Source organism: Pan troglodytes, chromosome 8 (assembly GCF_028858775.2).
Source record: "Pan troglodytes isolate AG18354 chromosome 8, NHGRI_mPanTro3-v2.0_pri, whole genome shotgun sequence".
Taxonomy (NCBI): Eukaryota; Metazoa; Chordata; class Mammalia; order Primates; family Hominidae; genus Pan; species Pan troglodytes.
This window is the reverse complement of record NC_072406.2, coordinates 108,767,572-108,789,599: the sequence shown is the minus strand read 5'-3', so window position 1 is coordinate 108,789,599 and position 22,028 is coordinate 108,767,572. Positions and strand designations below refer to the sequence as shown.

General features: G+C 44.0%; 1 protein-coding gene across 2 annotated transcripts in view; it reads left to right on the top strand.

The window, feature by feature from the left end:
• PIK3AP1 (phosphoinositide-3-kinase adaptor protein 1) overlaps positions 1-22,028 on the top strand; it is a 126,749-nt gene that overhangs the window by 48,399 nt on the left and 56,322 nt on the right. For both annotated transcript variants that reach the window (XM_507955.8, XM_016919002.4), the window contains 4 exons: positions 14,954-15,090; positions 19,041-19,185; positions 20,233-20,375; positions 20,504-20,636. In XM_507955.8, the coding sequence (XP_507955.2) occupies positions 14,954-15,090; positions 19,041-19,185; positions 20,233-20,375; positions 20,504-20,636 (558 nt within the window). The remainder of the gene's footprint in view (positions 1-14,953; positions 15,091-19,040; positions 19,186-20,232; positions 20,376-20,503; positions 20,637-22,028) is intronic.

Sequence of the window (22,028 nt, the reverse complement as noted above, 5' to 3'; positions counted from 1 at the left end):
CGATTGCATATGATGGGTGAGCCCACCTGCATTCCAAAGTTACCAGCTCCAACCACCTCTGGAAGCCAGCATGGGAGTGTGGAAGGAGTGGATTCATTCCTCCTTCTTCGTTTCTACAACTTTCTCTTTGTTTCCAGGGAGACAGTGTGACCACCATGACTGTATTTTTTTTTCTTTGTTTTTTGAGACCGGGTGTCACTTTGTTTCCCAGGCTGGAGTGCAGTGGCACAATCATGGGCCACTGCAGCTTCGATCTCCTTGGGCTCAGGTGAGCCTCCCACTTCAACCTCCCAAGTAGCTGGGACTACAGGCGTGCACCATGCCTGACTAAATTTTGTATTTCTTGTAGAGACAGAGTTTTGCCATGTTGCCCAGGCTGGTCTCGAACTCCTGGCCTCAAGTGATCTGCTTGCCTTGGCCTCCCAAAGTGCTGAGATTACAGGTGTGAGTAATCGTGCCTGGCCATGACTGTATTTAAAGTCTGAGTTAGGAAAGTATCTGTAGGACTCTGCCTTATCTTTTTGGCATCATGAGGATGATGATGATGATGACGACGGTGATGAGAACAATGATTGATGTCACTTTAATTAACTCACACTAACACTTCTAAATAATTGTCACCTCCTCCCTCCCCTGACTTCAGTGTCAGTAAGACATCTGGTGGGTAAGAACTTGGCATTCCACTGACCCTCTTACCATCAGTCTGATGACTGTATGTGACTTTGGGGGTAGCTGGTGACTTGTGGGTTGGGTATACCTGTCACTCTCTGTTGGGAGCTTTGTAAGTGAAAGGGGTTAGTTGGACGGGAAATTCACTACCCAATGACCAAGGTGGGTGAGCAAAGAAGAAAGACCCATGGTGATGACTAAAATGAAAAAGCAGTCTTGATGTTTGCCAGGAAGGTGGGGGAAGGTGAGGGTTATTGAAACTTAAGGTTTGAGTCCCACCATTGCAAGCCTCTCACCTCCAACCCTGTGAACCCACAAATATTTGCAGTAGAGCAAAGGCTCCTTCACTGGGGTCCACACACTGGGAATCTGGACACAAGGCCAGGTCTGAGGTTTCCTTTTGTGCTTTCTAAGGACATGACAATAGCTGTGATGCTGAATTTCTGAGCAAATAGCCAGTGTAAACAAGATAAATGCAGTGTAAACAAGAGACATGTTTATAGCCTACTTCAGAATCATTTTCTAAGCATACTGTAAACCATGCTTGTGGTACCTTTTCAGACATTGGTTAATTATAGCAACTTATTTGTTCTTGAAAGCAGATAGAGCAGGATGTTGACTTGGTAACACTTTGTTAGCCACTCGTTTGTGTTATTTTATGCGTCTGGAGGCAGCGCTTGCTCGGGGTGGGATGGGTGGTCAGCCACTCGTGTTCTCAGTTATGACCAGACTTTACAAAAGAGCTGATATATTCTGCCTGAATGTCTGGAATTATTTCAAAAACAAGCAAAGACAGTTTTCAACTTAAGAAAAATAAACTGCAATTTCAATCTGTATTTTACAGAATTTCCTTTTCTCCTGAATACATTTTGCTGCCAGGTCTCCAATATACACCCTGCATGGGAATCAGGGTCCTCTCAGACACCCAAACTCCCTTCCCCTCTCACACAGCCCTTCCCCCATATAGAAGGTGTTTCCTGTGGCCCAGACACATCATTTGCGCTCATGCCTTTGTGCCTTTAATCATGCTTTTCCTCTGCCAGGAAAGTCCTCCCAGCTCTCCTGTGTGGTCTCTCCAGTACCGGTGAGGACAGAAATTTTCTCACTCTTCCATTTCTTGGGGAGCCTGGGATAGGCTTTGAATATTTATTATTCATTGATAAATAATGAGTATTTATTTGTTGAAGGGATAAGGAAATGAACAATGAATTATTTTATTACTTTAAATAGAAAATATCATGCCTTTTTCACAGAAGGGTAAGTTCAACATCCCAGTGCTATTTGACCGAGGGGAGCTTGCCTTCTTCATCTCTTAGGAAGTTTTTCTCAACTTCTGAATTTTTCATGTGCAAGCACTTTTCTCTCTCTGTCTCTCTCTCTCTTTTTTTTTTTTTTTTTTTTTGATGGAGTCTTGCTTAGTCACCCAGGCTGGAGTCAGTGGCGCAAACTCCACCTCCCAGGTTCAAGTTATTCTCCTGCCTCAGCTTCCCGAGTAGCTGGGACTACAGGCGCGTGCCACCACGCCCGGCTAATTTTTGTATTTTTAGTAGAGACGGGGTTTTACCATATTGGCCAGGCTGGTCTCGAACTCCTGACCTTAGGATCCGCCCGCCTCGGCCTCCCAAAGTGCTGGGATTACAGGCATGAGTCACCGCACCTGGCCCCACTTTTCTAAACACTTAGAAACATTAACTTAATTTAGTTCTATTTATAGTCTCATCGTACAAGTTGGTGCCTGGTGATAAGGTATCACATAATTCTGTTTTTGTTTTTTGTTTTTTTTTGAGACAGGGTCTTGCTCTGTCACCCAGGCTGGAGTGCAATGGTGCGATCTCAGCTCACTGCAGCCTCCGTCTCCTGATTAGCTGGGACCACAAGCACACACCACCACGCCCAGCTAATTTTTTGTATTTTTAGTAGAGACAGCGTCTCATAATGCTGCCCAGGCTGGTCTCAAACTCCTGAGCTCAAGCAATCCTCCCGACTCGGCCTCCCAAAGCACTTGGATTACAGGTATGAGCCACCGTGCCCGGCCTCCCTGTTTTTTCATGTGGGGCCTCATCTTCCCAATTCATTGGAAGCTCCCAAGGGACACAGCTGTACAGGACACACTTCTGGAATTCTCCTGTGGGATCCAGGCCAGTGCTAGAACGTGGCAGATGTGTTCCGTAGACACTTGCTATGTGACTAGGAAACTTCGTAGTAAGCTCAGGTTTTGGAACATTTTATTCGGGGCTTTGAAAAATAGCTGTTTCGTGGTTTCATCACCATGGCTTAGGTAGGATGAATGAACATCGTAACAGCTGAGAAATTTCATCCTGAGTGGACAAGCCTCTGGAAGTTTCTCCAGACCTTGGGTAACTCTATATTCCTGCCCCATTTGTGTGGTGGTTAAATTTTATTTTATTTTTGAGATGGAGTCTCATTCTGTCGCCCAGGCTGGAGTGCAGTGGTTCTATGTCAGCTCACTGCAGCCTCCGCTTCCCGAGTTCAAGCAATTCTCCTGTCTCGGCCTCCTGAGTAGCTGGGATTACAGGCGTGTGCCACCACGCCTGGCAAATTTTTGTATATTTTTAGTAGAGATGGGGTTTCACCATGTTGGCCAGGCTAGTCTCAAACTCCTGACCTCAAGTGATCTGCCTGTCTTGGTCTCCCAAAGTGCTGGGATTACAGGTGTGAGCCACTGCGCCTGGCCCCGTGTGGTGGTTAAATCTGAGTCCTCAACTTAAAATACAAATGCAGAGGAAACACAGCCCTTTCTTCTGTGAACCCCAATACTTAGGTTGCTCATCTGCATCCTTCTAAGAAATCTTTGAATCTTCTTCAGTCTTTTTTTCATCAGCCACACTGGAAGTGTTGGACATGAACCACGATACCCCCCTACTTTGTCCCAGCACAGAGACACACAGGTTCCCCTGACTGGCCCCAGTGACCGTTTCTGTTTAATTCCATTTTTGAGTAGACTGGTGGCAAGCTCTTAATTCTCAGTTGAAACTTATCTCCTTAGTTTCCTTCTCTGCTCACTTTCTTTTTCCTTGTATCTAAAACTTAGAGAAAGAATCCAGCATGTTTATGCTACAGGCCTTCATCCTGCCTTCCCACCTTGACTTTACCTTATTTAAACTAAAAAATAATTAGTTTAACAAAATGGAAGCAAAATAGCATAATGCAGCATTTCCCAAACTTCAGTCATTTGAGAACCACCAACCTCGTTTTTGGCTTATGTTTGTACCATAGTGCTACTATTTTCTTAAATTCATGAACCATACAATTCATGCATTTTAAGTGTACAACTCAGCAGTTTTTGGTGTATGCGGTTAATTTTTAAAAATTGTGGTAAAATGTAGGTAACAGAGTATTTGTCATTTTAACCAATTTAAAGTATACAATTCATTGGCATTAATTACTTTCACAATGTCGCGCAGCCATCACCACTCTTTCCAAAATTTTTTCGTTGTGCTATTAACTTAATATTTTCTTTAAGTCAATTCATATTTTCTAAGTAAGTATATTTTAAAAGGAAACTTTGCCACTCTACATGAAAAAACCAGTATCTCTTGATATAGATAGAAGTTAGATATAAAAATATAGATAATAAAAAGTACACATTGGTATTAAATTCTGTGGTATACAGATTCCTACAGAAGCCTGTGGGCTTAAGGCCCTGTTCCCTCTATGGCGCAAAAGGAGAAATGCATGGTAAAGAGGTGTTGAAGGCATTCTTTTACTGGTTGAAGTCTTTCTTTTTGATTTAAGTGGAACTGAAAGATTTGAAAGGGGACTGCTTTCTTAATGTGTGGTTCAGTGTTTTGGAATGTTTGCTGTACACTTTTATTTTTTTTTTTCTTAAAAATATTCTTTATCATCCAACTTGACGCTGTACACTCTAGAATCATCCTGGTCTCACCAGGGTGCATGGCTCATGGTATGGGAAACCCTGGCAGATGGATGACAGCATGGGTTTGGTTAAATTGTTGTCAGGTTGCCTTACAGCACACACTGGGTGACTTGGACAGTGTACTTAGATTTTGGCTGTAAAATGTGCGGAATGATACCAATGTAGTTGCTGTGATAAAATGAAATCATTTATGTTGTGTTTTGCGTAGTTCCTAGCATATTGTAACCGCTCAAGAAATGGCAGTTCTGGTTGTTTTTAAGAACCATGCTTGTTTATGCATTTCTCAAGGCTTAATACTGCCTTACAAGAGTAGTTTGTGTCCTCTGAAAAATATTCTCCAAGATCAGCAAACGTCATTCTTTTCCACACCCCTTCCAGAGCGCCAACTGAGTACCAGACATTGTATAGTGAAAAGAGGCAGTGAGCACTGTGGTGTGAAAGCTCAGTTGGAAAATGGGAGAGTGCAGCCTTGGGTTGGAGGCCACTAGGGCATGGAAGACCATGGATGGTTCCATTGGCATGAAATATTTCTTGACTTAAACCCCATCCTTGGAATGTGCCCGTTTGCCATGGTGGCAGGTCACAGCATACCTAACCAGGGCAGCATTGCTCGGAACAAGGCAGCACCTTTAGGCGTCAGTGACAGCAAAAGCTCCAGGTTGTGTCTCATAAACTTCAGAGTCACAACCCCAGACCAGGAATAGGAAGTGATACCACCTTCCATTGCCCTGGGCCACATCTAGAAGGGAGGCAGGGCAGTGGCACCTGGGGGTGGGGAGTGGATTCCTACCTCTGCTCCGTGCTGCTGCTTGACCTTGGCTGGGTAATTTCATTCCTTCTGGGCACTGGATTTTCATCTATAAAATGGGAATAAGCATTGATTCCTATTTTACAGGGTTGTTCGGAGGATTAAATGAGATTAGGACTATTGAGCAGTCACCATAATATTTAACAAATGGGAACTTTGATCATTATCATTATAAGTAATAATGATGACTGTCACCAGCTCTTACCTAGCATTAGCTACTCCATGTAGCTTAGTTGTGGGTCCAAATGCATACATATATTTATTACATTTAAAATTCATACAGTTTTTTTCAGACCCAAATAGTGTATAGATTCCCCTTAAAGGAAATAAATATTATGAAGCTTTAGTGTCAACTAATTAATGATTTTGATGTTGTTTAAATATGCATAGACATATTTAACTCTTTTTTTTTTTTTTTTTTTGAGATGGAGTCTCACTCTGTTGCCCAGGCTGGAGTACAGTGGTGCGATCTCGGCTCACTGCAAGCTCCGCCGCCCAGGTTCACACCATTCTCCTGCCTCAGCCTACCTAGTAGCTGGGACTACAGGCGCCTGCCACCACGCCCGGCTAATTTTTTGTATTTTTAGTAGAGACGGGGTTTCACCATGTTAGCCAGGATGGTCTCGATCTCCTGACCTTGTGATCCGCCCGCCTCGGCCTCCCAAAGTGCTGGGATGACAGGCATGAGCCACCTCGCCCGGCCTATTTAACTCTTTTTTTATTTGTATGTTCTATAGTCATACATATTTAATTCTTTATGTTTATTGTTCTTTCCCAACTCCGAAAGCAAAACAAATGAACAAGACACAAATACAGGTATAAAATAAATAAAATGCAAATCGACCACGTTCATTTTGTCATAGAGGATGCTGGTTTATTGTGGCAGCGTCCTGTGCACTGTGTGGAGGCTGTGGTACTCGCCAATCTGTGGGGAGTCTTGCTCCGTCTCCCCTGTGTTATTTTGGGGCTTGGATCTCCCACCACATTTCTCTATTTAAAGTAGTGTACAGGAAAATCTCCTTGTGTTCAGTTGGCACAAATGTCTCATTTCCATATCGTCCTGCCCCCTTCTTTCCTCAGTAACCTCTGACATTTAGCATAGCATGACCTACCTGCAAAGAGATTGCAGACACAAACACAGGCTCAGACTCCTGTGGCAGGACCCCCTTTATAACGTGGTCATTCATATAATCTGAAAAGTTCTTGCATCCCATTTAAAAGGCATTATGATCTAAATGAAGAGCCCAGACACCGATTCTCATAAAGAACGTATCTAAGGACTTTCTGCAGACGAGACACTGGTTTGAGAGACAGTGACTCATATACTGACTGGATCTCCAAAGTATTTGAAGCAGTCTTAAAAATTAAACACAATATAAAAAAGAGAAATAGGCAAGACCAAGGACCTGGACAGGAGTGTGAAAGAGGCTAAGAACCAAATTTGTCACCGAGCAAGGGCCAAAGGTGAAATATGCCAATGTTCGCTCGTTCCTTTTGTCTGATAAGAGAAAGCACTCAAGTTCTCTGAAGAGACAGACTTTTCCTGCCATAGAATTCAAGGAGTATTTATTACATGGATCCTTTATAGATGACACTTTGAAGAACCAGATGCACACAGAAAGTCTTTTTCAATCATTTCTCCAGAGTTTCTCTAGACTTCATAAAAGCTGAGAGGATATTGTGAAATTTTAAAGCAGTGAGGATGCTGCTGGCATCTTAATAATACTTTACACTGAGGAGGATCCTTGGGGTTTTCAGAGTACCTTCGCTCAAACATTATTATTTGAGTCTCAGGACAGCAAAGGTGGTATTATCTTCAAAGCGGGAAGTGGTCCAAGAGGGATCTACATGTTCAGGTGGGAAGGTCTGAGACCACCCTACTCTGTCAGGTGGGTAAGAGCAGTGCTTATGTCTGAGTGGGCATTTCCTTTGAAGGAAACTTTTAATCTGCTGAAGTGCTTGGACCCTGGCCCTGTTGGGACTCTGCCTTCTCCGTAGTGCATTGTGGAAGAGGCCACTGTGGCTTGTCAATCAGCGCCACCAGAATAACCCTGCAGAATGAATGACATCCTGCCTAACTTCCTGAAATGAGTGAGCTGCCGGTGGCTATCTAAGGTGACTAAATGAATAGACCTACTGGAAGGAATTGTTTATTTTGTATGGCCTGTCTGAATGCTGGGAAATATCTGCCAAGTGCCGCACTATTAGCATCAATCTCATTTGTGTCAAGCTGGGCTCTTGGGCAAAATTATTAGCTAATAGATTGCATTGGTTTTGTGCCTATTTTAAAAAAATGATTAGCTAATAGATTGCATTGGTTTTGTGCCTATTTCAAAAAAATGATTAGCTAATAGATTCAGTTGCTACTTTTTCCCTTACCCTACCCCCATTATCAAAGAAATGCTTTCTCACTATGGAAAATACTAAAATACATAAAATGGTAGAAGGAAGGAGGGAGGGAGAGAGGAAAGAAGCATGCAGAATCCAGCCGCACATTTTCTTCTGACCTTTTAAAATGCATTTTTTATGTAATTGAAATCCTGCAGCATCTGAGATATAATTTTATATCCTGCTTTTTCGCTTCGCATGCCGTAAGCTTTTACCCATGTCACTTAGAACTCTTTGAAAATAATGTTTTTAATAGTCTTTTAGGTTGTTTTCAGTTTTTTCACTGATGCAAAGCCTCTTGGTTCAGAATCTTTATTTTGGACTTTTATTTTCCTCCTTAAGAGAGACTTCTGGAAATAGAATTATGTGGCAAAAGCTGTGAACATTTTCAAGGCCTTCTCTTTCTCTGGGTGTGGACACATGGCTTTCCAGAAAGATTGTGCAGTTTGTACTTCCCTCAGCAGCTGGGGAGTATCTGTCCTCCAGTCACCTTTAAACCCTGCACTATTTAAAGTTTAAAGTTTATTAGGTGTACTTCACAGCATTTTCTAATTTGAAAAGCTAAAATAGCAAGACAGCATTGTATTTTCATTTGCATTCTCATGATGACTAGTGAGAATGAATGATATTTGTTTGAATGGGGAGGTAATTTGTATTCCTTCTTTTATGAATTGTCTTCTTATTGGTCTTGGGGTATTTTAAAAGAGATTTCGTGACATCTTCATATATTAAGACAATTAGCCCCTTATCATTTATACTTCAAATTTTTAAACTGTTTGTGATTTGCCAATGGGTTTCTTTTTTTTTTTTTCGACGGAGTCTCACTCTGTTGCCCAGGCTGGAGTGCAGTGGTGCGATCTCGACTCACTGCAACTTCTGCCTCCTGGGTTCAAGTGATTCTCCTGCCTCAGCCTCCTGAGAAGCTGGGATTACAGGCGCATACCACCATGCCCAGCTAATTTTTGCATTTTTAGTAGAGACGGAGTTTCACCATGTTGGCCAGGCTGGTCTTGAACTCCTGACCTCAGGTGATCCACCTGCTTCAACCTACCAAAGTGTTGGGATTACAGGTATGAGCCACCGCGCCCAGCCTGCCATTGGTTTCTTTGTTGAGGTATAATTCACATACCATCAATTTATCCATTTAAAGTGTACAATTCAATGTTTTTTTTCGTATATTCACAGATTTGTGCAATATTCACCATAATCCATTTTAGAGTATTTTCAATCAATTTTAGAATATTTTCATCACCTCAGAAAGAAATTTCATACCTCTTAGCTATTGTCCCGCAATCCTGCCAATCTCCCCAGCCCAAAGCAACCACTAATCTACTTTCTGTCTCTATAGATTTGCCTGTCCTGGACATATATTTGGAATCATACAATTTGTGGTCTTTTATGACTATTTTCTTTCACTTAGCATAATGTTTTCAAGATTCATGCATGCTGTAGCATGTATCAGTACATCATTCATTTTTATTTATTTATCTATTTAATTTACTTATTTATTGAGATGGAGTTTCCCTCTTGCTGCCCAGGCTGGAGTGCAGTGGCGCGATCTTGGCTCACTGCAATCTCTGCCTCCTGGGTTCAAGCAATTCTCCTGCCTCAGCCTCTTGAGTAGCTGAGAATACAGGCGCCTACCACCATGCCTGGCTAATTTTTTGTATTTTTAGTAGAGATAGGGTTTCACCATGTTGGCCAGGCTGATCTTGAGCTCCTGACCTCAGGTGATCTACCCGCCTCGGCCTCCCAAAAGTGCAGGGATTACAGGTGTGAGCCACTGCGCCCGGCCTTATTTATCTATTATAATAAGAAAATGTGTCTCTATTTATATAAAACAACATATTGTTTTGAAACTTATTTCTCTTTATTGCTGAGTAATGTTCCATTATATGGACATACCTCATTTTGTTTATCCATTCATCAGTTGATGGACATTTGGGCTGTTTCCACCTTTTGACTATTAGGAATGATGCTGCTACAGCATTTTGATTTTAGTTTTTTGTTTGTTTACTAAAGTTTTAAATTTATGTTATCAAGTCTTGCTCATTTAGATTGTGATTTTTGTTTGTTTGATTAACAAATATTTTCCCAAACCACTGATAAAATGTTCACATGCATTTTCTTTTTAATTTTTAAAATTTGTTTATTTATTTTGCATTTTAATCTCTAATCCATCTAAATTTTATTTTGGAGTTATAAGAATTAGGAAGAATCTAAATAGTACCCCTCACTTTCCCCTCTCCTTTCCCTTTCCCTTTTCCCTGTCCTGTCCTGTCCTGTCCTGTCCTGTCCTGTCCTGTCCTATCCTGTCCTTTCCTTTTCTCAGTGTCTCGCTCTGTCTCCCAGGCTGGAGTGCAGTGGCATAATCTGCAACCTCCACTTCCTGGACTCAAGCGACCCTCCCACCTCAGCCTCCCAAGTAGCTGGGACTGCAGGCACATGCCACCATGCCTGGCTAATATTTTTGAGTAGATTTTATATTTTAGAGCAGTTTTAGGTTCATAGCAAAATTAAGTGGAAAGCATGCAAAGTTCCATGTCTGCTCTGCCCCTACGTACACACAGCCTCCTCCCACCCCCATCAACATCCAGCACCAGAGTGGCACATTTGTTACCACTGATGAATCTACATTGATGCATCATTATCACTCACCCGAAGGCCAGAGTTTATATTAGGATTCACCTACTGTTGTATACTCTATTGGTGTAGACAAATGTCTAATAACATGCACCCACCAGTATAGTATCATACAGAGTAGTTTCATTGCCCTAAAAAGCCTCTGTGCTCTGCCTATTCATTCTTTCTTTCCTCCTAACCACTGGCAATCAGTGATCCATAGTTTTGCCTTTTCCAGAATGTCATATAGTTGGAATCATACAGTGTGTTTTCAGATTGGCTTTTTTTTTTTTTTAGATGGAGTTTTGCTCTTGTTTCCCAGGCTGAAGTGCAGTGGCGCAATCTCAGCTCACTGCAACCTTCACCTCCCAGGTTCAAGTGATTCTGCTGCCTCAGCCTCATGACAGGCTAATTTTTGTATTAGCCTCTCGGCCTCATGGCTGGCTAATTTTTGTATTTTCAGTAGAAACAGGGTTTCACCATGTTGGCCAGGCTGGTCTTGAACTCCTGACCTCAGGTGATCCAACTACCTTGGCCTCCCAAAGTGCTGGGATTACAGGGGTGAGCCACCATGCCTGACTCAGAGTGACTTCTTTCACTTAGTAATATGCATTCAGGTTTTCTCCATGGCATTTCAGGGCTTGCCTGCTCATTTCTTTTTGGTGCAGAATAGTATTGTATTGTCTGGGTGTACCGCACTTTATCCATTCACCTACTGAAGGACATCTTGGTCACTTCCAAGTTTTGGCTGTTTTGAACAAAGCTGCTATAAACATTTGTGTGTAGGTTTTTGTGTGACTGTAAGTTTTCAGTTCTTTTTGGTAAATACTGAGGAGCATGATTGCTGGATTGTTTAGTAAGCTTGTGTTTAGTTTTGTAAGTCTGTCTTCCAAAGTGGCTGTACCATTTTGCATTCCTACCAGCAAAGGATGCATTCCTACCAGAAAAGGAGAAGAATCTCGGGAAAGGATGCAAGTTCTTGTTGCTCCACTTCCTTACCAGCATTTGGTGTTGTCAGTGTTCTCGCTTCTGCCCATTCTCATAGATTTGTAGTGCTATTTCATTGCTGTTTTAATTTGCGTTTCCCTGATGACATATGATGTGGACCGTCTTTTCAAGATATACAGATGGCTTCTTTGCCATCCATGTGTCTTATTTGGTGAAGTGTCTGTTCAGGTCTTTTGCTCTTTTTTAAAATCAGGCTTTTCGTTTTCTGCTTGTTGAGTTTTAAGAGTTCTTTGTATATTTTGGGTACAAGTATTTTATTAGATATGTCTTTCGCAATATTTTCTCCCAGACGACGGCTTATCTCTGCATTCTTTTGACAATGTCTTTCGCAGAACAGATCTGTACTGGTTTTTAATGCTTTTTAAAATCCCATATTAAGTTTTTATGGGAATGAAGCCTTAATTCTGGACCATCTCTTGTATTCAATTGCTCTGTCCATTCTGTTTTTTAATAACTTTAATATAAAATAGGACTATCCTTTATTATTTTTTAAAACTTTACTAGAAGACGTAATACCTATATAAATGGAGTTTTCCAGGGTAGGAAATAATTAGTATTATAAAGAAGAACATTGTCCCAAATAAAATGTTAAATTCAATTCAAAGAAGGTTGTGTGGCTTTTACTCTAAATATTATTTTAAAACTGAGGAGTGTTTTTTCACGGTTATTACTTTTTTTCATGGTTATTGATTTAGTCAGGTTTTTTACTTCTTTAAAGACAATTTCAATACTTTATATTTTTCTATTAAAATCGCATTAAGTTTTTTTTTTTTTTTTTTTTTTTTGGTAGAGACAGAGTTTTACTATGTTGCCCAGGCTGGTCTCGAACTCCTGGCCTTAAGTGATCCTCCCACCTCAGCCTCCCAAAGTGCTGGGATTACAGGCGTGAGCTACCACACCTGGCTGCATTGAGATTTTCTTAGCACAGAGTTCTCACTTTAATATGAATTCTTACTGTAGACTTTTCACTTCAATGTGTTTCTTAAAATTTCTTAAACTATAGACTAGTGGGCCAGTAATTTGGGAGAAATAAAGGATTTGTCTTTGTTGAAACAATGGTAGACTGCACTGTGGGTCCATCCCAAAGAGGTTATACCTGTGTGATATATTAGAATAGGTAATTGGCAAGAGTTTGAGCCACTCCAGCCACTGTGGCCACTCAGAATAGTATCTAAAAAATTCTGGAGCAAGAAATAGTTTCAAGGAGCTTCTTTCTATTTTAAGTAACTGAATGTTTCAAGTCCATGGGATTACTTTCTCATCCCAGAAGAACCTCAGAAATATTTTTTAAAATGGTATGTCCAGGAATCTAATAATAATTAACTGAAACTTCATAAAATCCTTAAGAAGAAGACTATGAATTGTCCCTGATCTTTTTGGCTTTTTCCATTACAAGCTCCTGTGCTGAGTGAGGGTTGCTTGGGTGGCATGTATAGCTCTGTCCAGGGTGATGGGCCCTGGCTGTTTTAGAAGTGATCAGTCAAGGAGAGAAGGGTGTGGGGAAGGGCATATTCAGCAGAGAAAATGGCAGCCTACTGTGTTAGTTTTTGCAGGGATTGAGGGGAGAGCCAGGAGAATTAGAAAGGAGAGTTGGAGGAGACCGATGGTTCTGATGCCCAGCTAAAAACCATATCGCCTTGCGTAGAACACTCTGGGTCCTTTGCTCTACCTCTTAACACTAGATTCTGCCTGACGTACAGACAAGGACAAAGATCTGGCAGCATTCAAATAGGCATTCTGGAGTAGCATGTCTTGGGAAAAATCATGGAGGGGGAATAGTGGCAAGAGTACATGCCTCATTGCCTGTTGCTCTCTAGGGCAGCCCATAGACATTCAGCAGTCAGATGCCAGGCTCTGGGACGGGACCTCCACTCTAGGCTACTGAGATTTTAAGCTGCATGGCTAGGGAAGAAGCCCCGGCCCCTCTGCTGGCCTGAGCAGGCCAGGGGTCAGGGTCTTATAGTTACAGCAATAGGATATGGTGGTACTGAGGCCCTGTAGCCCTGCCCCCAACTGGGCCTTTATGGTTGTGGAAGCACAGCTTCTTCCTAGCATGACCTGGGGTCTAGGGTGAAAGCCTGTGGTTACAGCTTTCTAGGGTGCCTATCAGCAGCTGTTTCGTAACCCTAGCATTCTACCAGGACAGTTGCCACAAACTCTGCAGAGGCCAATTTTCTTCCAGGAAACCAGGCTGCAGGAATCAGCCAAACTAACCCTTGCTTCTCACCTCTCCTGTCCTTTTAGATGATGGACTCTCTGAAGGCAGGGTTAGTGTCCGATTCGTCCTCGGGTTCCCTCAAGTACCTAACACATTTGGCTGCTTGTATAAGTGGTTAAGGAATGAATAAGAGCAAACCCAAAAAATCGACTGATGAAACTTCTCTCTCCTCTCAACCATTCTATTTTTTTTTTTTTTTTTTTTGAGACGGAGTTTCGCTCTTGTTACCCAGGCTGGAGTGCAGTGGTGCAATCTTGGCTCACTGCAACCTCTGCCTCCCAGGTTCAAGTGATTCTCCTGCCTCAGCCTCCCAAGTAGCTGGGATTACAGGCATGTGCCACCACACCTGGCTAATTTTGTATTTTTAGTAGAGACGGGGGGGTTTCACCATGTTGGTCAGGCTAGTCTCAAACTCCTGACCTCAGGTGATCCGCCTTCCTTGGCCTCCCGAAGTGCTGGGATTATAGGCCACCACGCCCAGCCCTCTCAACCATTCTTAACCATTTTGGGATTCTGTCCCTCTTTGGGGATCTGATGAATGCTTTGAACTATCTCCAGAAAAGTGCAGGCAAATGCATACACATGTGCATGCACACACACACACACACACACACACACAATCTTGCATATAACCTCAGAGGTAGGTCTATCAATTAACAGATTCTGGTTAAGAGCCCCTGCCTTAGAGCTCTGGTAGGTTCTCAGCAGCATCTCATTCTGTGCCGATACCACACACATTTGCACACCCCTGCTCAGCAGCCCTGACTCTGTGCATGCTCCAGTCTTTCCGTGGTACAGGTGTTGCCTATGGAGCCTGGTTAGATTTATCTAAAGTTTGTTGAAAATGATTGCTTTTCACTTTTGCTTCCAGAGGGGATACATTGGCTAGCCATAACCCTGAGACCTAGTGGCTTTCTGGACAGTGCAGGTTTTACTTGATGTTCTAAGAATGACCTTTAAGTGGACAGTCCCTACTTGAACCCACCTAAGGGGAAAGGGCCTTCTTCCTTTCCTCACTCCTCTTCATCCCTGCAGGAAGTCTGCAGGTAAAGCTTCCGGAAACCCATTGGTTAAGACTAAACCTGCAGCCTCAGACTTTCTGGCCTTCCCCTCCATGATTGTCATCCCTCTTGCTGTCATTCTGCCCTGTGGCCTACATGCTGGTTGGCTTGTCTTCATTAGGTCCCCTTTCATGATTTCCTGAGTCAGTCCCTTCTGCTTGTATTGGTTTGACATTCAGAGCCGTTTCCTATTTTGCAATATTTGGGGCTCTCATGGGGTGGAACATGTCCACAGTTCTCCTTCCTGCCGTTCCCATTCAGCGGTGTCCTCTATTTCGTAGATTCTGGCTGTGACTCAGTCACTGACACTGAGCCTGAGGACGAGAAGGTTGTTTCCTACTCGAAGCAGCAGAACCTGCCGACGGTGACTTCACCTGGGAACCTGATGGTGGTGCAGCCGGACCGCATTCGCTGTGGGGTAGGCACTGCTGGGGGCCTGGTAGCTGGATGTCAGCACTTGGGCTTTTCAAATGCATGCATTTGTTGCAGTAAAGAGAGTGGGTTCTTGTATTGCACCTCAGTATAATTGCAGCCTTCCTTTGGGATTTCTTTTGTGTACCCTGTTACCCGGGCCCTGGAGACACCCAGCTCCCCTGAGTAAGAGAGAGACTAGCCCAGGGAGATGTGTGTCATCAGTCTAAGACTTCTGTTCTATGGATCAGTAATAACATAGAGCACCTAGGAGACCAGCAGACAGGAGCATTCCAGACACTAACGCTAACCCTAAAGTTAGAGGCCTGTGTCTCTTCCTGGTAGCCTACTGCTGGGAGGAAGGAAATGCATCTTGGGCATCTGACAGCTTGCTTCTCCATCGCTGGCCACTGCCATGGCCCAAGGAAGTGCCTTGAAGCTTGACAGCTGAAACCAACTGGCCAATATTGCTTTTTAAAGGGATCAGATAAATGCCATGCATCATATGACTAGCATTTTCAGGGGTGGGGCATATATTACAGATGACTTAAGTGTGAGGGCCCAACTGATGAGCCACTGCCATTTGAATCCTACCTTAGTACTGATGGTTTTTCTTTATTTTTCCTTTCCTAATTAAAAACGTGTGGCATTTATGATAGTTCAGAGCAGCAGAATGCTTCCTTTATGGATACAAGCTCTTTGCTAAGATGGCTTTGCAGGCTCCTTGAGGCGAGACAGCGTGGGAGCCTTGGCAGTGTGCAGCACTGGCTTCCTCACCCTTGTGGGTGGTTTTGTGCAGGCTGAGGCCATGAGGCATTGGGCAAGCACTTCCTATGTGGGGTTGCCAACTGTTTCTTTGGGCCAGATTTAACTGATAGTCATTGTATTAGTCTGTTTTCACGCTACTGATAAAGACATACCTGAGACTGGGAAATTTACAAAAGAAAGAGATTTAATTGGACTTACTGTTCTACATGGCTAAGGGGGCCTCACAATCATAGCAGAAGGCAAGGAGGAGGAAAGGCATGTCTTACATGGATGGCAGCAGGCAAAGAGAGAGATAACTTGTGCAGGGGAGCTCCTCTTTTTAAAACCATCAGAGCTCATGAAACTCATTCACTATCATGAGAACAGCACAGGAAAGACCCGCCCCCCCATAATTCAATCACCTCCCACCAGGTTCCTCTCACTGGGAATTGTGGGAGTTACAATTCAAGATGAGATTTGGGTGGGGACACAGCCAAACCATATCAGACATGTTTGGTTTGGACTGCACAGTGTTTATTTATTTATTTTTTGAGACAGAGTCTCTCTCTCATCCAGGCTGGAGTGTAGTGGTGAGATCTCAGCTCGCGGCAACCTCTGCCTCCCAGATTCAAGCAATTCTTGTGCCTCAGCCTCCCAAGTAGCTGGGATTACAGGCACACACCACCATGCCTGGCTAATTTTTTTTTGTATTTTTAGTAGAGACGAGGTTTCTCCATGTTGGCCAGGTTGGCCTCAAACTCCTGGCCTCAAGTGATCCATTCACCTCAGCCCCACAAAATGATGGGATTACAGACATGTGTCACCATGCCTGGTCTAGACTGCATAGTATTTTAAAAGTTAGGCATTGGCTGGGCACAATGGCTTACACCTGTAATCCCAAGACTTTGGGAGGCCGAGGCGGGTGGATCCCTTGAGCTCAGGAGTTTGAGACCAGCCTGGGCAACATGGTGAGACTCCCATCTTTATTTTTCTATTTTATTTTAAAAAGTTAGGCATAAAAATCTGTGTTTCCAGCTTCCTTTGAATCAGAATCTGGTCATATTAGGCCTGAGATGACTGGCAGGGGCCGAGCAACCCTGTACATGGGCCATGCATCCCCCAGTTGGCGGGTCCCCACAGTCCCTGTTCTTTATACACGGCCTATCTCACTCCTTTGCCTTACTGGCCATGCCTTTGTGGACATTTCCATTTTAAATCTTCCCATGCCACTTCCTGCTTTCCCCATGCCCCTCTGGTCAGGCTGTTGGGTGCCCATGGGTAAAGGGGGTTGGAACCAAAGCATTATCTCCTTCACTCTCCTCTGTGATTTTTCCAGGCTCTCATTCCTTCTCCTATCTTGACTGCCTGTTATCCCAGGATTCTTGTTGCCGATTTCAGGCTTCTGGATCCTGGGGAGAGGGGAAGGGGCAGGCCAGGGTTTGGTCCTGACTGTCAGTAGGGGAGACACACATTCTCATTGGCTCCTCATGCTCCCTGGCAGAAGGTGTAGGTGGGACAAGGCTGGGCCTGCAGCAGGAGGGACGACCACCACAGCACATGTGTGTGCAGCCTCAGCAGCCCCGGGAGCCAGGATCACCCCCACATCACGTGTCATAAAGTCCAAGCTTGCCACACCCTCTCATGGCCCTTGTCATGAAGGGCTAATCTGAGGACTTTATAGCAGAGTCTTGGGAGGAATATCTGGGGATTCGCTATGGCCAGGAATCTCTCCTTTCCCCATGTTTTTTGGAGAGCCTGCCCTCACCAGTTCAGACTGAGAGGCTCATTCCCCCACGTAACCAGCACAGCAGAGTCACTCCATTTGGCAGGCTTAGTGTGAGATCTTAAAGCAAGCTAAAAGAGCTATTCGAGGTGCTCGATGGTTTGGGAAAATTAATCCCCCGAGAAGTTCTTTTTGCCCAGTGGTAAAATCCAGGACTGCATGAAGAGCAGAGCCCAGGAGGGCTTCTCTCAGGCTGCAAAGTGCATGGGTGTCACCTGGGCATCTTGTTATGATGCAGACTCTGGCTCAGTGGGGCCAAGAGGGGCCTGAGACTCTGCATTTCTAACAAGCTTCTGGGGGATGCTGACGCTTGCTGCTCCCTTGGCTCCGCCTTGAGTAGCAGGACTGGTCCAGAGCAGGGCTTCTCAAGCTATCTGTGGCGAAGGACTTCTAAAAAGATGTCCAATTCTGAAATGGACCAATGATTTCATTAAAAACAATGCAACAGAAATGCTATACAAAATGAAATCAAAAGACATATAAATGGCCAGGCGCGGTGGTTCACGCCTGTAATCCCAGCACTTTGGGAGGCCAAGGCAGACAGATCACCTGAGGTCAGGAGTTCAAGACCAGCCTGGCCAATATGGTGAAACCCTGTCTCTACTAAACATAGAAAAATTTGCCGGGTGTGGTGGCAGGTGTCTGTAATCTCAGCTACTAGGGAGGCTGAGGCATGAGAATCGCTTGAACCTGGGAAGGTGGAGGTTGCAGTGAGCTGAGGTCGTACCAGTGCACTGCAGCCTGGGTGACAGAGTGAAGCTCTGTCTCAAAAAAAAAAAAAAAAAAAAGTGTATAAAGTATCGGCCTTAAGGTTTTTTTGTTTTGTTTTGTTTTTTGTGTGGTTTTTTTTTTTTTTTTTTTTTTGAGACAGAGCCTTGCCTCTGTTGCCCAGGCTGGAGTGCAGTGGCGTGATCTTGGTTCACTGCAACCTCTGCCTCCTGGGTTCAAGTGATTCTCCTGCCTCAGCCTCTTGAGTAACTGGAACTACAGGCACCCACCACCACTCCTGGCTAATTTTTGTATTTTTAGTAGAGGCGGGGTTTCACCATGTTGGCCAGGCTGGTCTCAAACTCCTTACCTTGTGATCCGCCCACCTCGGCCTCCCAAAGCGTTGAGATTACAGGCGTGAGCCACCGCGCCCGGCTAAGTTTTATTATTATTATTATTGTTATTATTGTTATCAGCTTCAACAGACATAAAATGACTCCATCCAATTGCTATAAATATTTACTCTTGGTTTTTGTGACTTGTCTCGTTGGGACTGGTAGCAAACAGTTCACTGCCCAGCACTGGACCACTGAGTCCACCCTGTCCCCAAGGATTCTCACTAGGTAGAGCTAGGGCAAGAGAGCTGGGGAGACCCTTGGGCCCAACACCCTACGGGGATCTGAGAGGGAGAGGGGACAATGACCGGCCTCCCGTTTCAGGCAGAAACCACTGTCTATGTTATTGTGAGATGTAAGTTGGATGACAGGGTGGCGACAGAAGCAGAGTTTTCTCCTGAGGATTCTCCCTCTGTAAGGATGGAAGCCAAGCTGGAGAATGAGTACACCATTTCCGTGAAGGCTCCCAGTAAGTAGTCCGCTGTGAATGTGATGACATAGGGCTTCATTGCTTGTTTGCTATGCTGTCACCAATGCCACCAATGCCAGGTATTATCATCTTAAATATGTTTGCTACTTTGATTTTTTTTTTTTTGAGACAGAGTCTCGCTCTGTCTCCCAGGCTGGAGTGCAGTGGCATGATCTCAGCTCACTGCAAGCGCCACCTCCCAGGTTCACGCCATTCTCCTGCCTCAGCCTCCCAAGTAGCTCGGACTACAGGCACCCACCACCACACCTGACTAATTTTTTGTATTTTTAGTAGAGACGGAGTTTCACCATGTTAGCCAGGATGGTCTCAATCTCCTGACCTCATGATCCACCCGCCTCGGCCTCCCAAAATGCTGGATTACAGGCGTGAGCCACGGCACCCAGCTACTTTGATATTTTTTAAAGAGTAGTCCATTGTTTTCATATGTATTTCTTTGATTACTAGTGTGGGTGAATATTTTTCCATGGTCTCTGTTGTCGCATTTCCTCTTTTGTGAATCTCTGTGGTTGGTGTTATTTTTAATTTTCTCTTGCCCCCTCAAAACCCCTTCCTGTGGTATAGCATCCCGCCCCAGGGAGAGTGCGTAGTCATGACAGCAGCTCATGACTTGCAGTGAGCCAATTCAGCTGCCCCAATGTGGCAGAAACACAGTTTCACCTCCCATGATTTTTCCCTCCTTCTGTGACCACTGGCCTTTGTGTAAAGTGCCTTAAACCCGAATTTTCTTCCTGTTCATTGAGGCACTGGGCCTACAGTAGTGAGTAAAAAGATGAAAATTTTTTGAAAATTAAGTTGCAAACCCAATGAGGATAAATTGCTGTGGCCCAGAGCCCTGCCATGTGCTGGTTTGCTCACCTGCTACCTCCACCCTTTCCCTCACTCCCGCCCCAGCTCACCTCCAAGATCTTTCTTCCAGCCCCCAATTAGTGTCCTCATCACTCAGATGGAGTGTGTATATCCACAGCCACTTTTCCCTGGATGCTTGTTTTTCCTGGGAATTTTGATAGTGTCTTTTCTTCTGTTCAGACCTTTCATCTGGGAACGTTTCTCTGAAGATATATTCTGGAGACTTAGTGGTGTGTGAAACCGTTATCAGCTATTATACTGACATGGAAGAAATTGGGAATTTATTGTCCAATGCCGCAAATCCTGTGGAATTCATGTGTCAGGTAAGGATATTACAAGGAAACCTGAGCTTTCTGGGCATGTAATTTCTGCTCATGGCTTATCAGTCTTGAATCTGCGGGGTGGAAGAGAGCTGGATTTCAGATCTGACCATCTTCACTTTTGTTTTCAGGCCTTTAAAATTGTGCCCTACAACACAGAGACCCTTGATAAACTGCTAACCGAATCCCTGAAGAACAATATCCCTGCAAGCGGACTGCACCTCTTTGGAATCAACCAGCTGGAAGAAGAAGATATGATGACAAGTAAGTTGACAGTCAAACCTCAGGAAACCAACGTGGGCTGTTTCTAGCCTGCTGGTTTCAGCATCCCATCAACATACGCGTTTACCTTCTGCTGTAACTCTTCTGGGTCCCTTCTCTATAACCTATCCTGTGATAAGGACTCATTCTTGACTGGTTAGCCTCATTCTTCTAAATTGCAAATCTGAATACTTTACCCCCTTCTCAAAACACATGTGGTGGCTTACGGAGGAGCAGGAAATGAGTGATTTTAAATTGGTTTGGCGTAAGCCAATGGAGCTTGTTATGATTATTCCTCATAGGGATAGCATGAGGAACAGGTAAGCTAAGTACTGTCAGGGGAGGTTCCCAGTTGCCTTCTAGATAAAATCCAAACTGCTTAACCTGTGAACAAGCCCTCATCTCTCTTCACACTCCCTCTTGTCTTTTCTATGCTTTGATCTGCAGGAGGTATGAGCTTTTTTCACCTGTCTCTTGCCACTTAGACTCATGGAAAGACAGTCCTTCCTTCCTGCCTTGGTTGCTGTTTACCTGGCTAACTTCTCTCACTTCCCTATAGCAGCTTAGGTAGCACTTCCCTAGAAGACCTTCTCCAAACCTCCAGTAGGTTCCATTCACCTGCTTTGGCACCCCCCGACCACCAGCATGTTGGGTGCCATTGACCTAGCACTCCTCAGCTGTGTCTGTCTTCTTTGCTAGGCTGTCCGCTCAGTGAGGGCTGGAACTGCTCCTGGGTGGCTGGCTCTTTGTAGGTTCTAAACAAGTAGTTGTTTAATGAGGGAGGAGCAGCCTCTTGTGCACATGTGACATGCTGGGAACTGGGAGAGTCACACCCCTTGCACAGGGATGATGCTTGGTGTTCTGGACAGGATGCCTATTGTAGTGTTTCTGTGGACACCACCGTTCCTTCATGCCATGGTTGCACTACACAAATGGGACCCAAGTCTCTGGTTACCTTCTGCCTATGTTCCATCCTTCTGTAGTCTAAGAGAACCATAAGGATGAGTTTACATGACTTTCGAGGCCTTCTCCTGGGGGATTCTCTTTCGTATTGCCTCTCCCCATTTTCCTACTATGGAATGTTCTTGCAGCACTTTTGTAGATGTGACTATTCTCTATTAAGTTTGGGGCTTAGAAGAAAGTATTTCATAGCCTGACAATTTGAGATCCTGGGACTATTTTCAGACCCTTCATTCCAAGGTCATATTTGGAATAGAAGGCTGGGTTTGTCATGTTAAAAAATATACATTTGTATATAAATATATGTCTATAAAGTTGTTGGGCTTAAAAGTAAACGTTTATGAAAAAAGAGATTTGTCCCCAGCTCCGCAAACACAAACATGTCCATTTTCTTGGTTGAGTTTAACTTGCTGTATTCAGATGTCAGTAGGTGGA